General features: G+C 41.6%; 2 protein-coding genes across 3 annotated transcripts; one reads left to right on the forward strand and one right to left on the reverse strand.

The window, feature by feature from the left end:
- Positions 1-1113: 1113 nt before the first annotated feature.
- Positions 1114-18492, forward strand: LOC115688928 (cytochrome P450 710A1-like). Of its 2 annotated transcripts, XM_030614891.2 has the most exons (6): positions 1114-1223; positions 1270-1923; positions 2268-2674; positions 3618-3848; positions 4395-4717; positions 18481-18492. In XM_030614891.2, exons 2-5 carry the CDS (start codon positions 1317-1319, stop codon positions 4695-4697), a joined length of 1548 nt encoding a protein of 515 aa, XP_030470751.1. In that variant the 5' UTR covers positions 1114-1223; positions 1270-1316; the 3' UTR covers positions 4698-4717; positions 18481-18492. The 2 variants fall into 2 exon arrangements, with proteins under 2 accessions (XP_030470751.1, XP_056175705.1); XM_056319730.1 differs by lacking the exon at positions 18481-18492 and having other exon boundaries at positions 1115-1223; positions 4395-5012.
- Positions 14395-17814, reverse strand: LOC115688940 (40S ribosomal protein S14-2). The gene is made up of 6 exons (XM_030614903.2): positions 17700-17814; positions 16882-17001; positions 16747-16792; positions 15859-15944; positions 15437-15566; positions 14395-14713 (listed from the first exon to the last, which is right to left on the reverse strand). The coding sequence occupies exons 1-6, from the start codon at positions 17700-17702 to the stop codon at positions 14646-14648; spliced, it is 453 nt and encodes a 150-aa protein (XP_030470763.1). The 5' UTR covers positions 17703-17814; the 3' UTR covers positions 14395-14645.
- Positions 18493-18851: the final 359 nt, after the last annotated feature.

Raw genomic sequence — 18851 nt, forward strand, 5'->3', positions numbered from 1 at the left:
GCCACCCACTTTGAGTGAAATTTAAATTTTTTGAAATGCCCAAAAAAAAATAAAAAATTTCAAAACTTCATAGAATGGCTTAGAATACCCGTGGCCACCCACTTTGAGTGAAATTTAAATTTTTTGAGGTGCCCAAAAAAATAAAAAAAATAAAAAACTTTAAAATTTCACATAATAGCTTAGAATACCTGTGGCCATCCACTTTGAGTGAAATTTAAGTTTTTTGAGGTGCCCAAAAAAATTTCAAAATCAAAAATTCAAAATTTCACAGCATGACTTAGAATACCTGTGGCCACCCACTTTGAGTGAAATTTAAATTTTTTGAGATGCCCCAAAAAAAATCAAAAAATTCAAAATTCAAAATTTCACAGAATGACTTAGAATACCCGTGGCCACCCACTTTGAGTGAAGTTTAAATTTTTTGTGGTGCCCAAAAAAATCAAAAATAAAAAATTTTAAAACTTCACAAAATGGCTTAGAATACCTGTAACTACCCACTTTGAGTGAAATTTAAATTTTTGCACCTCCAAAAGCAGAAATTCCCTTATGTTTCATCAAACAGATTTCTCTTCCAAAAATCAATTTCTGGAGCAGAATTAGCCATGTTTTATCAAACAGATTTGTCCTCCAAAAATCAGAATTTCAGAAATTAATTTCTGGCAAGAATTTGATTTATGGAGCAGAATGGATTCCTTGCGCGCCCTAAAAGTCTGCACGCTCCCTGGGCTCGTGTGCTCGACCTAAGCGGCCACGAACGACATGCCACGGGCAAGCCCGGATCGCGGCACCCGCTTCGGGTTTTCAACGCCGGGACCGCTCGGATCACGCAACTTCGAGGCGAGAGATCGACCACGCCGGACATCCATTCTCTCTCAGCGTTGCATGGTAGCCATGAAAATCCGTCCATTGTCTTCCTCCCGGTAATGAGTCGTCCTCCGGTCACCTCACTCCGGCGGCAAGAAGAGCCGAAAAGACGAGAAAGAAAAGAAAAGAAAAGAACTCGCGGACACCCGCCACGTCATCCTCCCCTCCTAGCTGGATCTAGTCAGCACCCCCACCTTCACCTCCACCGCCGCCGTCCGCCGCCTATATATATCTCCGCCCCGCCTCGCCCCTCTCTCTCTATCACTCTCTCTCTCTCTCCAAATTTCTTCTACGCACTTCCGATCTTGGCAAACCAACCTCCTTCCGACCATTGACCCGACCGCGCACATACCTCCGCCGTCGCGAACGAAAGTTAGAGAGAGAGAGAGAGAGAGAGAGAGAGAGAGAGAGAGAGAGAGAGAGAGAGAGAGAGAGAGAGAGAGAGAGAGACAATGACCACCTCCTTGCTCGCTTCTCTCTCCTCCGTCGCGCCCCACCTCTTCTCCATCCTCGCCCTCCTCGCCCTCCTCGAGCAGGTCTCCTACATCCTCAAGAAGCGCTCCCTCCCCGGCCCGCCCCTCGTCCTCCCCTTCCTCGGCGGCGCCGCCCGCCTCGTCGCCGACCCGGCCGGCTTCTGGGACCGGCAGTCCCGCCTCGCCGCCGCGTCCCCGCTCGGCGTCTCCGCCAACTACGTCATCGGCCGCTTCATCCTCTTCGTCCGGGACACCGAGCTGTCCCACCGGGTGTTCGCCAACGTCCGCCCCGACGCGTTCCACCTCGTCGGCCACCCCTTTGGCAGGAAGCTCTTCGGGGAGCACAACCTGATTTACATGATGGGCCAGGAGCACAAGGACCTCCGCCGCCGCATCGCCCCCAACTTCACCCCCAAGGCCCTCTGCACCTACACCTCCCTCCAGCAGATCATAATTCTCAAGCATCTCGAGAAATGGGTCGATCTCTCGTCGCCCCCGGCGGCGGCGGGCCAGCCGCCGAAGGCCATCGCGCTCCGGCTGCTCGCCCGTGACATGAACCTCGAGACCTCCCAGACTGTCTTTGCAGGTAAGACCGAGCTCCATTGATGATGTGATGGACAATGACAGATTATGAAAAAGGCGGGACCGCTACTCTTGCCTATTTTAGTGCTTAACATATGGTTTTCTTCGGACGTATATGTGTTGTGATTCATGAAATTTATGCAAAATCTTATGTCCTGCCCTCGAGCTAAAAATTTGCCTACTTTTCTTTTTTTAATGCTTTTCCTCCTAGTTTAAAGTCTTGTGTATGTCGCTGCTGCGGACATGGATAATGACATTGCAGCAGCAAGTGCGCCGCAACTTTCTTTCTTTCCCAATTCTGTTTTTCGACGTGTGATCGAGTTGATGCCAACTTTTACCGGATGGTAGGGCCGTACTTGAGCCGAGAAGAACGCGAGAGGTTCGACGTGGACTACAACCTGTTCAACGTGGGGCTGATGAAGCTGCCCTTCGACCTGCCCGGGTTCGCGTTCCGGAAGGCGAGGCTCGCCGTGGACCGGCTTGTGGAGACGCTGGCGGGCTGTGCGGGGAAGAGCAAGGAGAGGATGGAGAGAGGGGAGGAACCATGCTGCCTGATCGACTTCTGGATGCAGGAGACGGCGAGGGAGGTCGGCGCGGCGAGGGAGGCGGGGGAAGCGGCTCCCCCGCCGCACTCGGGGGACCGGGAGATCGGCGGCCACCTCTTCGACTTCTTGTTTGCGGCTCAGGACGCGTCCACTTCGTCGCTGCTGTGGGCCGTCGCGCTCCTTGACTCGCATCCGCAGGTTCTTGCCAAGGTGAGTAGCTTCTATTTCTTCCCTTGGTGTTTTTCATGTAACAGCAAAAGTCCAACGTTAAAAGGACAGTTTCGGTTAGAAAAACGAAGAGAAAAAAACATTACCCGCCCAAAAGCGCGTATTTTGCGTAATTTTATTACAATAATTTGAGAAGCTTTTAGGATCATTTGCTTGATATAACGGCTATTAATTTCTCAAAAAAAAAAAAGGTTTCTCTAAAAAAAGTTAAATTCATTGATAATAACGAGATACGTGTAATGTGTACTGAATCGAGCGACTACACTCATTTGTCTACGGAAATTAGCCGGTGTGTTTGGAACAGGAATCTGTCACGTCCGATGGAGATTATAATTAGTGGGGGTGCTTGAAGATCTCTGGACGCCCCGCTAGTTATGCTAAACTTGGCTAGTTCATAAGATATATAATGGAGAACAGAAAACACAACGATGGCGAGTAGAAATGAGTCAAACTAATCCATCTTTGTAGGAATTAGACGTGACTAAGGCCCTCTTTATTTCACGAAAAATAAATGATTCGAAAAAAAATTTCCTCAAATCGATCGCCTGTATCTTGGATGATGAAAATATTATTCGTATATTCATTTTTGCAGGCGATCATTTTTTCAAGAAATAAGCAAAGTCTAAGCATACTGTCTAAACAAATCTAACCATGTCATCATTTGAATTTGATTATTGGGGCTCATCGATGATTATTTGAATCTTGACAAGTGTCATGCCACCCTCCTTAAATTTTTTTTTACATAGTATACTGTTTAAAAATATAATTAGTGGAATTTCTTGGTCAAACTCCCCTTTTATCTCAAGCTCATCAATGCCATCATTAGTTACGGCGACGATGCCATTGTCATTGAGTCGCTTTCCGACGTCTTTCCCTCCCTCGCCGACCAATCTCCGCCCTTTCCCTCCTCTTTTTTTGGCGACAGGTGCGCGACGAGGTCGCCGGAATCTGGTCACCGGATTCGGACGGGTTGATCACCAGCGACCAGCTGAGGCAGATGAAGTACACGGAGGCGGTGGCGCGCGAGGTGGTGCGGTACCGTGCCCCGGCGACAATGGTCCCTCACATCGCCAGCGAGGAGTTCCCGCTGACCGACTCATACACGATCCCAAAGGGCACCATCGTCTTTCCTTCGGTGTTCGAGTCCTCTTTTCAAGTAGGGCTACGAAAGTGTCCGGATTACTTAATAAGTATATTTTAGTCGAGATACTACATTTTTAATATTAGTGATTACATATAACACGTGAAAAAATTATACAAAATTTCTCTAAATTAATTATTTAATTTGTACTTTTAGAGAATTAGTTAACAAAACTCCTTTGAATTATTTAATGAGTTGGTCAGCGTACCAATTCATGTCTATTTAGTATGGATTGTGATCGGATCACATTAGTCTTGGATTTTCTATTAGGGTTCGCTTGTTTCATGAAAAATGAATAATTTTTAAAAAATATTTTCCTAAAAATGATTTTTTGAAATAATTAGTCAATAAAAAATATTTTTATTTTCACGATAATTTATGTAATGAAAATATTTTCCATTCATTTATTTTTGTAAAAGATAAAAAACGATCATTTTTAATAAAAATGTTTTCAAAATCATTTATTTTATATGAAACAAACTGAGCCTTAATGACCTTATACCGTGCTAGACAAACGACGTTATTGTGGCGTGTCGGAAATTGACATCTCGAGCCGTGCAGGGGTTCACCGAGCCGAACCGCTTCGACCCGGATCGGTTCTCGGAGGAGCGCCGAGAGGACCAGGTCTACAAGAGGAACTTCCTGGCCTTCGGGGCCGGTCCCCACCAGTGCGTGGGCCAGAGGTACGCGCTGAACCACCTGATGCTCTTCCTCGCGATGTTCACGACGCTGGTCGACTTCCGGCGGGACCGGACGGACGGCTGCGACGACATCACGTACGTCCCCACCATCTGCCCTAGGGACGACTGCCGGGTCTTCCTGTCCGCGCGATGCGCCCGATTCCCTCAGCTCTCCCTACACTGAATCCCCCGAGGGCAGGAAAGGTCGAAAATGGCCCCCCCACCCCACCTTTGCCGGATCGTTATAAAGAAAGCATCGTGACTCGTGGGTGGTACAGTGATATGGTGGACTTCTCGAGGGTGTTTCAGTCAAATGAAGCTCATTTCTTTTTTTCTTTTCTTTTATTAATTTTTCTCTTTTTTTTTTAAAATTTTTTTTCTTAATTTAAGGTTTATAAATCTCGTCTTCAAAATCTGTGGGCACGTATGTACAGACATTGCAGTGACAGATAGGATTCTTTTGGAGGGGAGTGCGTGGTGGGCATTGATTGGAGTTGAATTGCTACGTGGGACATTGAAATTATCAATCGAATTAATAAAAAAAAAAAGCGAAAAAAAAATCAGTATTTCTTTCACCCTTTTCTTTTCTTAATTCATTTTTTACAATTCGGATAAGGTTGATTAATTTTTTCGGGGTGAAAAAAAAAAAACAGGAGGAGGAAATTTTGCAATTGTTTAAGGTTGTGATTTTGGAGACGAACTTGAAAGGGGTAGGCTGTCGATGGCAACATTTGCAGCTGGCAGTTCACAAGACGAGCTGTCGTGTGATTGGTCCGCTTCCTTACTTTTCTCTTATTTATTTATTTATTTATATTTATTTCTTGCCGTTTTTGTTCGGTTGGGTGGTTGGAAAGCGTTGGGTGGAGCTGACGTGGCGCCTGTCTCGTCGTTGGTAGTTACCTTGTCGGGGCACACCAACGTAATACCCGGACGCACGTGGGAGAGCCGATGGCCGTGACCGTGATGTGAGGTGGTTTGCGGAGGGCTTTCTTTTTAGAGCACTTTCCACCCAAGGCAAAATATGTGGATTCGAGAGTTCTTTTAAAACCAAAAAAAAAAAAAAAAAAAACAGCGGATCAACACCGGAGTCGAGGCCCTCGCCGCTTGCAATAGCCGGCGGAGGCGTTGGTAGGGGTCGGGCGACACAGGCGAGTGCTCGCCTGGGGTCACGCACGGGGGTGGCTGGGGCTGGCGAACCTCTGCGGCTATCGCTTGTGATTAGGCAAGGAGCTGCTTTCTGTTTGCACTTGCGAAGGCCCCGCAAGTCTGAATGATAAAATCCGACTGTACCCGTGGTCTTGTAAACTGCTGTGCTAACTATATCTCGTGCTGCTTGCCGAATATGCAATGTTCGCAAAAGTCCAGCTTCTCGATTTTCTAATTACACAGAAGACTGCCCGCTCACTCCATATGTTTGTACATCTTTTGTAATGACCCCGTCTAACAAGGGCAATCAGAGAGGGCTTGGACAAGGAGTGGCTTCGAGCATGCTTCTAGAATGACGAAAGGGGCGGGAATGAATTGAATTGTGCACCAAATATGAGGAGAGCGATTTTGATATATTTATTTATGTGAAAATTTGAATTAACTCACATAGATGCCTTTTGATATAATGACAATACTTAGTTTTGGAACTCTAAAGTTAAGCGTGCTCTGTACACAAAAGGATAAAATTGTGAGATTTGATATAGGACGAGCCAAAGCAGACAATATTTCACTAAGTTAATTCAGGAATGTCACAATATGATATCAAATCGGGATCCTCTCCAGTAGGTGTATGGTTCGGAGATGAACCACACGAAACCTATTGGGCCTATAACGACTTGGTTAGACGAGGTGGGGAGTGATCGCTGGGACCAGAGAGGGCTTGGGCAAGGAGTGACTCCTAGTAAGTTTCTAGAATAGTAAAGGAATAGGAATGAACCGAACTGTGCACTGAACATGAAAAGAGCAATTCTGAAACATATATGTGAAAATTGGAATTATCTTCCAAATGTGCTTTTTGACGTAACGACAATGCGTAACTTTGAAATTCCAAAATTAAGCGCGCTCAGGTGGGAGCACTCTTGGGAATGTGCTCACCTGTATGGTAATGACAAAACTATGAGGTTCCGTATTGGACGAGACAAAGCAGACAATACCTCAGTAAGTTAAATCCATGATATCACATCTTCCAAACATGTGCTTGAGTTGCATGTGCCACAACTCATGTCTAGTATGACTCTAATAACATGAATGAAATTGCGACAGCTGAACATGTCACTGTCTAACCCTGAAAGTAGTGGAGACTACCTGCCCTCTTCCCCTTCATCACCACGAGTGCACCTTTGATAACCTTTGAGCCCTATATGTCGATCAAGCTCTTTGCTCCACTTTTCTGATTGTCGCCCTGCAGCTTCTTTTGTCAATTCTTTGTAGAACAATACAGACTCTACTTCTTCCCCGGCTATAGTCTCGCTCCCTCTCATCGGAGCATCACGAAAGTGCTCATAAGAATTGGGCAAATTACAAAGCAACTTCATAGCTTGCCACTGATCAGATATCTTCTCACCACATTCTTCAGATAGTTAACGACTTTGTTAAACTCATTTGGGTGATCCTGGATTGATGTTTCCTCAACCATCTTGAAAGTGAAGAACCGTTGGATTGGGAAACGTTTCATCGAGAGCAATTTCGACATATACAACGCTCCAATTTTGCCCAAATTGCAGCTGCCTCGTCTCATCTGCCACTTCAACCAAAACACCATCCCCAAAATTCGACGATATAAATACTCCTAACCTCTTCAAAATGTTAGTCTTTTCTTCCGTTTTCATTATCTGGGGAAACTTGTCATCTTCTTCCAATGCTAAATCCAAAACGGATGTCTCCAACAGCGCATCTTAATGTACCACAAGTTATGATTATTCCCGCCTGATAAATTTCTCCAACTTGAATTTCATAGAAGCTATAGCAATAATTGCAAATGGACAAAATTCCTAGAATAATCCACCAACAATAACCCTAGGCTCCGATACTAGTTTGGTATGGTTAGTGTGGAGGCGTGAACAAACGAAACGATTTGAAAAATAAATAAACTGCAAAAATAAGATCTAACCACAACGGATTAACGTGATTTTGTCGTGTCTTTATTTTACGGGGCAGATTCATGAGAAGGTTCCATAATAATAGGTAAAGAAGAGATTAAATTCGTTTAATCACACTCACTCATAAGTGCTTTCTGAACTCACAAGAGATAATCACAACAAAGAAGTTTTTTAATACACTCAACACTCTTCGATAACGACTTTCAATGCTCTCTCTGTCTTTCACTATTTTTCACACATCTTTATTACACTCACTGTACACCGGAGACCAAACTCAACAGCACAATATTTACATTCCACAAACTTTTAGATACCCTTTGAAGTCAACATGGACTTCAACTTCAATAAGCAAAAGAAGTCTCGTGGGAAACTAATTTCTCTTCTTCGCACCATCCACGATCCTATTGGCAAGAGCTCAATCCGGACTTTTCTAATATAAGCCGACCTTTCTTGCAATTCAATTACGGTTCGGATCTCAAATCAATTGGAATCAACTTCGAGCCATAGTCAACACTTTGCTCGTTACATACGTGAATTTATAATTCATCAACCAGTATTATATGATTGGAGAAAATTTCCCCCAACTAGGGATCGAAAAAATAAAGATAGCCCATCACGCTAAATATGTACCCACAGTATCTTTGTGAGACAACAGATCCGCCCCACAAAATCACCTTAAACGTTTGGAAATTGGCCGTGCTATTCGCCTTTAAGAACAATTCTTGTTACTATTCGCCTGGGCTTTAAGCCAATGAAACGGAATACAGTTTTCTAATTTTTAAATATATATATTTAATTACAATGAGCATACTTAGAATTTTATAATTTATTCTATTTTACTAAATGGCTCGGACTGTCAGATATTTATATTTAAAATATCTATCAGCAAGTTCATTGCATGTAAAAAAAAAACAATGGTCGAAGAGCGCACACCGTATTACAGTTTAGATAGAGAGTGCCATTTCATTACGGTTTAGATAGAAAGTGCCATTTCATTATTCTAAGAATCCACATAGGGGGTCAAAAAGTACATATTAGAGTTACAATACAACTTGCAAGAATAAAAAAAAGGGAAGAAAAGACTACAAAAGAGACAATGGGAAAATAAAAATAAAAACGAGGAAGTGGAAAGAGAAACATGCGAGAGTGGATTTCGGAACTCCCATATTACATCCCCAACTTTCTTACTTAGATACATTAACATTTCTAATGGGAAATTGTCCAACCAGTCCTGAACCTATTCTACGGATGCCAATTCAGTCGTAAACTTTTAAATTTTGCTAATGTAGTTTTAAATCTTTGTGTGAAATTTCAATGTGGTCATTTTGGCCGATTTGCGCTGGAAACTGCTGATGTGGCAATGTACCGCGTATGATGGCCAGCGATGACTTAATCGCCATGTTAGCGATATCCGGCGAAAAGTCTACCTATAAGACCACATTGGAATTTCGCATAAAGTTTTAGGATTATATTAGCAAAATTTATAAGTTTAGAACTAAATCAACATCCGTATATTTTTCCATATTCTCCCACGTATAGGACTTTTCTTATGTTTGCCAAGCTTACTCAGCATTTGAAGTCCATTCTTGAGTATAAAAAGAGCTTTTCACTCGCAAATTTTACGGTCCAGAATTATTCATGCGGCCACCGAACCGTTCACTCTACGACCACGATTTTAACCTATTAAACTCAAGGCTACTCCAAAGCTAAGCTACGAACTTTACCAACCAAACCCTAGCCACTCTCTCAGTCTATAACCGATATCAACAACACCTCTTCAATTTGGAGGGGAGAGAGAGAAGTTCAAAATGGGATTGATTATTGTGTTTGATTTTGCATCTAGTTCTACGTGATTTGTCGAATCAATAACTATTGAAAACGAGATCTCTCCGTAGGTATGTCGTTGGCGAACGAACCCGGCAAGAAGTGGTGGGCTTGTATCAATTCGATCCGATAAGTGCGGGGAGTAATTATAGGATCAAAGAAAGAGCCTGAATAAGAACTTTTCCCAATTGGTACACTCATGTATCATATTTACCCAAATTAATTTTCGTGTCATAAAAAAACTCAATTTGTACACTCAAGTCACATTTGCCATTTGTTAACTTCCATCAATTTTTCTGTTAAATGGCTGATGTGCAATGACATGATAACAATTTGGATGACGCAATAATTACCTATCGAAATTCATATCTCTCTCCTCGTTGCTTCATAGCCCTTGTTCTTTCAATTAGGGATCATTCTCTCTCTTTGAAAGCACTCTTTTTTGTTGAGCACACTCCTCACACTTATTGGATCTTTCTGTGATCTGATATGTGCTTGATAAGGGTCACCAGCCGACCCTTGCTAGTGACCCTTGCTGGTCATAGGCAATAAGAGTGAGCATGATTCCAGATTCTACCCTAGAAGTTGAGAACCTGATCAGTAGGAACCTGTAGGTTTGGGGTTCCAAGATATGCATGATAGGTTTCAGGTTCCAAAAATTGAAGAACCTGTTTCGACTTGTAGGTTTCAGGTTCTAGGTAGGTGAAACCTGGAACCTGAAACCTGAAACCTAAATAAGTTTTTTGTTTTTTTCTTGGTCTATATCTTTGCGTGATTTTGCTGTGTATCATGGCGTTGAATGATGATAATATAATCTGGAACCACTAGTCTGAACTTTCATTTTATAACTTGTTAATATTTCATATTCTTCATGTGTCTACATATAAGTTATGGTTAATGGATCATAAAAGTAAGCGGTGGTCATTAAAGGTGGTGATTCATTACAATTGTTCAATTAATAATATAGGTGGAACCTGAGTAGATTCTGGAACCGACCCTCGAATCTGTGATAGGGTAGGTTCCAAGTTCCAAAAAATAAGGAACCTATTATCGTGGTGGAACCTATACGGAACATGGAACTACTTATCTCTAGTATCGATTTACGTAATGACTTCTCATTTTAGTTATATTTATTTGAACCGTAATGTCGGGAAAACTAGTTTTTGTATTCTCTTTTATGAATGACAACTTTGTTCAGTATTGTTGCGTTCATTTTCGTTTTGATGAAATAAAAAAAAAAAAGAACCTGTTAGACCTTGGAACATGTAAGGAACCTAGAACCGCTCCCCCCTAATGGGCAAGGTCCTACCGACCCTCGTAGACCTCAGGTGAGAGCTGCGAAGCCCTTGCCAGCAAGACGGCCATTGGGCAAGGGCCGCGACCCACGCTCACGACCGGCGAGGGCTTCGCATCCCTCGCCTGTGGTCGGCGAGGGTCAGTTGATCTTCACTGGGCTTAGAAGAAAGAAAAAGGAAAATAAAGAAAGAAAAAAAAATAAAAGAAAAAAGAGAAGAAAAAAATAAAATTATAAAAAATTCAGAAATTTTAAAAAAATTATAAAAATTGTTTGTGTTAGCGTCGGTCGTGCCACGTAGGACGCGCGAACGTCCATATCAACAATTTCTAGTCAAAATTGACCGAAAGGACTAAATTGACAAATCGTCAAAATGTTTAGAACTAAATTTGCCAATTTTTTTTTTACGTCCAAAAAATATTGGCCAAATTGAAAGGTTTAGGATTAAATTGGCACAAGTGCAGTACATTTAAGACTTTTTTGATAGTTTCCCTGTTCATTTTTTTGGCTTGTTTGTCGATCTCGAAGCAGTTTGTTTGTCAAACTAGACCTTCTCGTCTTTGCTAGATGTCTGTGAGAGTTCATTTTCTGGCTTGATTATGAAAATCCCAAATTTACAGTAAGTATTCTGGCAATAAATCTCTACTCCTCCTATTCCAAATTTTATTTGATTAAAGATGTCTAGTTAAGATTTTTGATTCTTTGTTTAATTTGTGTACTTACTCTTCCTTCCTGATTCAGTGCGTGGCTTGTCTTACAGCTTTTGGCTCTTTAGATAAAAAAAAAAAAACAACAACAACAATCGATCAGATCTCATGGACTTTTCAATTCATCTCTGGTTTTCATAAGCCCAACCTTGGCACTTGAACATGTTCTTATTAGTTCATGGATTGATTCGATTCAATGAAGGGTTTTACTATGCTCCAGGAGTAAGCACATGCTTTGACGACGTAATTTTTCTTAGTTGACTTACATCAGAAGGGTTTTGATGTTTGGTCCATTGTTCTTAATAGCTACTCTGTAATTAGATAACCGACTCATGATGCTCTCTGTTGAGATGGAAAGAGCGTTTATTACTGTGAACTGTGAAGATGACTAATTCTTACGAACCAAGTGGTTTGTTTGTTGTTCTCTTGCAAATGTTTGGCGAATTTACAATTGCACTCCACTTGGGCGGAGTTATGGAGTTTGGAGACATCACAAAGTATTCACGCCGCCATATAGAAAATTTCCAGGGATTTAAGCCGAAGTCGGTGAATTATAATGCAATTGTTAAGGCTGTTAATGGTCAAGGCTACACAGTTCAAAGGTTGTGGTAGCTGAAGTCACTGGAAACTCATATTTGAGGGTAAATATTAATTTTTTCTTGAGGATTTTTCAATCCACTGTGATTAGCAAAATAGCATTCTATTTTTCTATTTATTTAAGATGCCTGGTAGTAACACAGTAAGAAGTTCGTCGAGGTGGTGCAAACCATACAATGGATGTTTCAAGCCAAGTTTCTGGACCCTCTCAAACTCAACAATTTCAAAATGAAGCAAGACAATGAATCTGCAGGGAGAGTTGGATAACTTGTGTAAAGCTTGCTTTGTAAAGCTTGTTCAAATCTGGTGTGAATTGAGCCTTTTCGAACTTTTACTGGCCGGTTGTGATAGAGATCATGTTGCTGGACCTCTGTTGGCCGATGTGGATTGAGCCTTTTCTGGCTTGTTGGCTGGTTGTGAAATAAGGTCTTTAGGCAGTGCTCAATTTTGGTTTCATCTAGCAGTAAGGAATTATGGTCCCATAGCGACTGGTCTTTGTCAATATTCTCTCTGGTCTCCATCCTTTATATATGTTTGATAAGCTTAGCACGGAAATGGTTTTCGAGTTGTGCTTTATTCTTCTGTATTAAGCCACCCTCTTTGGGGCAGTTGTATTGTGGTTTATCCCTTTGTCTCTATGGCCCTGCATCGTGCGCAACATCAAGGCTTTCAAATGCGTCAAGAGTCACGACATGGAAGAAGCATATGTTTAGACTGGAAAGACTGTCCCAGCAAACTTTTTAACCTAAGGTGTTGGTATCTAGGTTCTTGACTTGTTAACATCACGTTAGTAAGTTTCGGCGGCCGTTCTTAGACGTCTGCTTTTGATTAGGCCTCAAAAGTAGCATAGATTGAATGGCTTTCCTGCAGCATAGCATCCCTGCAGCAGCAACATTGTTGCAAAACTAAGGCAAGCAATGTCCAGTTCTTCGATCCGACTTGAACGCTATCAGCACACACATCACTCCTATCGCTAGAAGTATGGCTCTGCTATAGATCTTCTCATTTACTTCCAATTTCACAACTTCCACCTGCAAGTCCTTATTGCGTTGCTTTAGCTGCACTCAATCATGCCCACTTCAATCTTGCTGCATTTGTGAAGTATGGCTCTGTTATAGATGTAGCATGCTCAGTGCAATACATCAACATGGTGTCACAATTGAACAAACACCAAATCTAAATGATACAAGCAGTAAACAGCAGAGGCCAACTGCCAATGCAAATGCCTGCCTCAATATGTCTTTGCGTCTCTTGTACTACCATGACAAGACAAACTACATGAAACCCATCTAACACAGCTTGAATTGTTTCGAGTTTCGAAACACATCTGATTGATTTTCTTATTCATCTAAAGAGCCAAAAGCTATAAGACGAGCTCACGCATTGAATCAGGGAAGAGTAATTACACGAATTAAACAAAAAATCAGAACAACAGATAATAAATGGTGAATCTTAACAAGAGCATCTTTAATCGATTGAAATTTGTAATAGGAGAAATAGAGAGGTTTATCGCTAGGAAATCTACTGTAAATTTGGAATTTTAATGAACCAAGCCAAAAACAAATTAACTCCTTCAGACAACTAGCAAAGATGAGAAGATCGAGCTCAGCATATACACTGCTTGGGATTTTTCAAGTTTGACATGCAAGCCAAAAGAATAAACTTTCACAGACAATTCCTTGGGTTTTTTTGGACAAAGCAGAACAAGTTCGACAAACAAACACAGGACAAAAAAAAAATTAAAGATGAGAAGATTAACAAAAGAGTGCTCGAATGAGTTCTGAAGCCTAATCACGGATTGTGGCCAAAAAACAGTATGCTGAGAGAGAGAGAGAGAGAGAGAGCCCTCGTTGAAAAAATGAAGGAAGCAACGAAGAGAGAAATGAATTTTCACGTGCATTACCACGTCATCTAAATTGCTGCCACATATCATTCCACGTCATGAATTCAACGGAACAATTTGACAGAAATTTAAAAAGGGTAAATGTGACACGAACGTACCAATTTAAGATTTTTTGTGACATGAAAATTAATTTTAAATAAATGACTCAAGTTTACCGGCTTGAAATTTTTCATGATTACCTTCCAGAGTTTCAGTGAAAACCATCCTCACGGCAACAAATGCGAGTAGTATTTGATTCATGAGATTATTGTTTATCGCATCATTTCACAAATAATTCTCCTCGTAATTTTCGAAATTTAGATGACAATCTAAGTTTCAGCGGTAAAAGGCACGTTTGCTGTTAACGTCAATGTCAAACAAAGAGGTGACCTTGGTTGTGACAAGATTTTGATTGCCATAAACAATCTCTACCTATTCTTCGCGCTGCAGTGTAAGAAAACTTTCCAACACCATCCATGAAGAGACAAAGATGCACAGGGAAACAAATAGACGTTCATCTATTCTCCGGAACTTGTCAATCCATAATTAAGAATCTCAAATGCAATTATCACGAACCACAAACGCCATAAATCTCCAGAAATTTCCATCTGTGAGTATTCCAGCTAGCCGTTTTTCGGAAGTACAAAAATAGTTTCTAAGAGCAAAACTGTTCCAACCCCAGAACCGAGGCTAATATGAGATACTGAAACACTGAAGCTTGATAAGGGATGAAAGACATTGCCTACAGCCTTCTTCCTCTTCTACCACCCTTTCTTCGGGTGCTATCGGTCGGAATCGGTGTCACATCCTCTGGACAATAATGAAGAACTTAAGTCAAGATCAAAACAACCGATGTAAAGGGTGCAAAGATGGTAAAATGGACCAAACTCTATACACCAGCAAGGACATAGAAATGTGGTGGGTGAAAAGCCCTATGGAATTGCACGAAAAAAAAAAAAAAGCTTCTAGAAAATGATGCCTCATTAGAACTAACATGTATATTAACAGAATCTCACTTCCATTAAATATACCTCATAAAATACTTTTCCACAATTGTAGAGGAAAATTTAAGGAACCCAATGTAATGTAGACAATCAAATAACTGTGGCGAAGGTGCGTCTCTCCTAGACAATCACTTTGTGTTCTACCCTTACATTTCGCGAACGTGGCAAAACATTTCGTTAAATACTAAGCCCATAACGCAAAATTCGCATGAAAGCCAAACACCAGAAGTAACAATGAAAGCCTATTCATTCCTCTACATGATTACTGACTCCAAAGAGTAGAGCAATGAAAAGCACCAAAAATTTGTAATGCAAATGATGCGTCATAAAATTAAGAGAAACTGGCTGTAATTTCTTGACTTGTCCCTGGACAACGTAATATTATGCTGACTGCTTTGATTCAAAAGATTTGCAAAAGTGCAACCTACCATTGTGATTATCATATTGACCAAAAAGCTGAGATTGTCCATCACCCAAGTACAAAAATAGTTGCCATTGTTTTGAAGACAATTAACAAGATATGACTTACCTATGCGACCAATTTTCATTCCAGAACGAGCCAAGGCTCGAAGAGCAGACTGGGCACCAGGACCAGGAGTTTTGGTCTTGTTCCCGCCGGTTGCACGGAGCTTAATATGAAGGGCAGTGACACCAAGCTCCTATATCCAAGGAAATAAATAATTACACAAAACTTAGGAAAATGTAGTTCCGTGTATCAACTCAAACAGGAGCCCCTCAAAGAAAAATTAGAAGAGAAAACCTACAAGTAGAAAAATGACTCTAAAGTAAACAAGAGGGTGCATGGCTATACTACGACAGAGAGAGAGCATGGAAAAAAAATTAATTGCCTCTCTCTCTCTCTCTCTCTCTCTCTCTCTCTCTCTCTCCAGGGAACATTTTTACATAAATGGGGGAATCGTTCAGGATATTTAAACAGAAATAAGAAGAAACCTTGCATCTTTGGGCAACATCCTGAGCAGCAAGCATCGCAGCATATGGAGAAGACTCATCTCTATCGGCTTTAACCTTCATGCCTCCTGTTGTACGAAAATATAACTAGCCATTATACAGCAGTCAAATTTTTGAACGCAAATACGTAAACTTCCAAAAAAGGAAAAGGCAATATATGATATGCCAAAAGTTAATTTCTCAATGTAGCTAAAGTAAGTCAAGCTTGTCCTCCTAAAACTTCTAATAGGTGTGCATCTATTCTTCAACGATCACTTTAGACTAGGAGCCCGAACATGCATTTCAACTCAAAGGGATAACATAAAACATATGAGAACAGAATTAGCAGAAAAGCTGCAAGTGTATATCGTAAAGAACTTAGTCTCGCAAAGGATACTATGTTCTAGTCTCGGAATGGATACTGTTTTCTGGTTCCAAGTTTTATCTTTCAGCTTGTAGCAATAGTTAGTCAACCTAATTTGACTAAAATTTTTTGTGATGAATTATTTATTGAAAAGACTTTTTAGATCCCGGATTTTTGTCAAAGCAATCACTTTCATCATTTATTTGTTTTCTTTTCATTTTCCTTTCCACAACTACATTAACCATAGCTTGCTTTACCAAACTCTGAGATTTTGATGTGCCAATTTGTACATAAATAAAAGTAGTGAATTTTGATGCAGCAAAATATCATATCTGAATGAGGTGAAATCAGGACTGACCATACTCCTAACTGGATTCTTTGCTTATCATAACATGAAATGAATCGTTGTGCCTATGAGGGATTTTGATTGTTTGACAACCTACTGAATGTGCATACGACAGCAAGGAAAAACGAAAAGGGATTTGCACAGGATTCAACAGTAAACACAACAATCATTAATTGCTTACCAGTAATACGGACGAGGGTCTCTCTACCAGATAAATCAGTCACATGCTGCAGTTCAAGCAGGAGAAAAAATTCCAATTAAGGATGTATAAAGATCAAACGAACTCATTAAACTACAACAATCAGAGTACACTCACAATGAATGTGTCATTGAAGGAGGCGAAAATGTGAGCCACGCCAAAAACATATTCTCCCTCTCTAACAGCAGGGCCAAGGGTGACGGTCTCTTCCTTGGGCTCTCTAACCTTTCTTTTTGACTGAAACAGGGCAAAAAGAGTACTTGTATCATCATCAAACGAATACTAATCGAACGATCGAAACACGCAGAATCCAAAAAGATGGCAGGCAGCGAGTTCGAGAACATCTAGCAGCTTCCCAAAATGTAAAGTGCCACCAAATCAACAATGAAGCAACAATCACATGACTATATCTTCTCCTGAACGAACCATTTAACGCGCACTACAACTATCATAGCATCATAGCAATGGACGGAGCCAGTACAGCCAGACTACCCACGAGCTACTAGACTCGAAGCAAATCAGCTAGCTAAGATCCACACAGTTCAAAACTTCAAATTGGATAAACAGAAGCCACCGCCACCCAAATGCATCTCAAAGAAGCAACAGTAATAGACGCAATCGAAAAAACAACAGACCGAATCGTCAACAGTTTGAGAGGCACAAAAGAGGCGGCATCGCTACAAGCTTCCAAGCTCCAACCTTTTCCACCGAGCGAACACGGCAATACCAAGCGCAATCGAGGGCAACTCATGCAATTCGAGAAACTGAGCCCCGGATCTATCCATTCGCGCGCACTCATCTCTCGACCAAAAACCCCACGAATGCAGAATCCCGAGATGCAGAAGCTCCGGAATCTCGATCGAAGCCTCGAATTCATGCTCCGTCGTGCAGATTCACGGGAAGAGAAGAGAGAAAGGCGGGAGACGGATGCTTACCATGGCTGCGGATGCGCCGAATTGAGAGCTCAAGAGTGCTTAGGGCTTCGAGGACGACGGCTGCGAAAATGGTAGACCAGAGGAATGGCACGCTGCTTATCACCTCGGCTTTTATACGGCGAGTTAGGATTAGGGTTAGGGTTTTATACGGCTGCGAATTTCCGAGACTACCCTTATGCATTTTCCTCTTTCTTTTTTTTCTCTCCCTCTCTTTGAAATTAAAGTGCAGTGAAAATCTCAAACTTTGTTACGAAAGTACAATTGAGTCCTCAAACTTAAAAAAAATACAATCAAGTTCTAAAATTTATCAAATTGGTTCAATTAAAAACCTTCTGTTAACTTCGTCCAATTAGGCATATAGAAAAGGGAAAAAACCACCAAAAACCCCAAACTTTCTCACTTGTGACACATTTACCCCGAACTTTTTTTTGTGACACCAAAAACCCCAAACTTTGTTATTTGTGACACATTTACCCCGATATACATTGTCCATGGGCATTTTCGTCTTTTAGCTTTTTCTTTTCTTTTTACTTTTTTTTTTCCGGCGAGGGGGCCCTCGCCGGCTGCGGCGAGGCTCGCCCTCGCTCGCTCGGGCGAGGGCGAGCCCCGCCCGACGCCGGCGAGCCTCGCCCTCGCTCGGGCGAGCGAGGGCGAGCCTCGCTGGGCGAGCGAGGGCGAGCCTCGCCCGACGCCGGCGAGGGCGGCCCTCGCCCGACGCCGGCGAGGGCCCCCCTCGCCGGAAAGAAAAAAAAAGTAAAAAGAAAAAGAAAAAGCTAAAAAGACGAAAATGCCCATGGACAATGTATATCGGGGTAAATGTGTCACAAATAACAAAGTTTGGGGTTTTTGGTGTCACAAAAAAAAGTTCGGGGTAAATGTGTCACAAATGGGAAAGTTTGGGGTTTTTGGTGGTTTTTTCCCTATAGAAAATGTGACGTGTCTTATTTTATTATATTTTTAAGACACGTGGCAATGATGTGACGCTTACCAAGTGTTGCGTGAGAAAAATATTCAAAAATTAAGAAACTACAAACTAAATTAGATTAAAAATAAAATAGCTAAAAGAAAAACCAAACTCAACTCAACGACTGCGGGGCAAGCCCTCACTAGCGGCCACCGCCACATATGTCGAGAAGGGCCGATAGAGGTCAC

This window comes from Syzygium oleosum, unplaced genomic scaffold (genome assembly GCF_021117445.2).
Source record: "Syzygium oleosum isolate NSW1041296 unplaced genomic scaffold, Sole_v2.1 Sole_v2.18, whole genome shotgun sequence".
In the NCBI taxonomy this organism is placed as follows: domain Eukaryota; kingdom Viridiplantae; phylum Streptophyta; class Magnoliopsida; order Myrtales; family Myrtaceae; genus Syzygium; species Syzygium oleosum.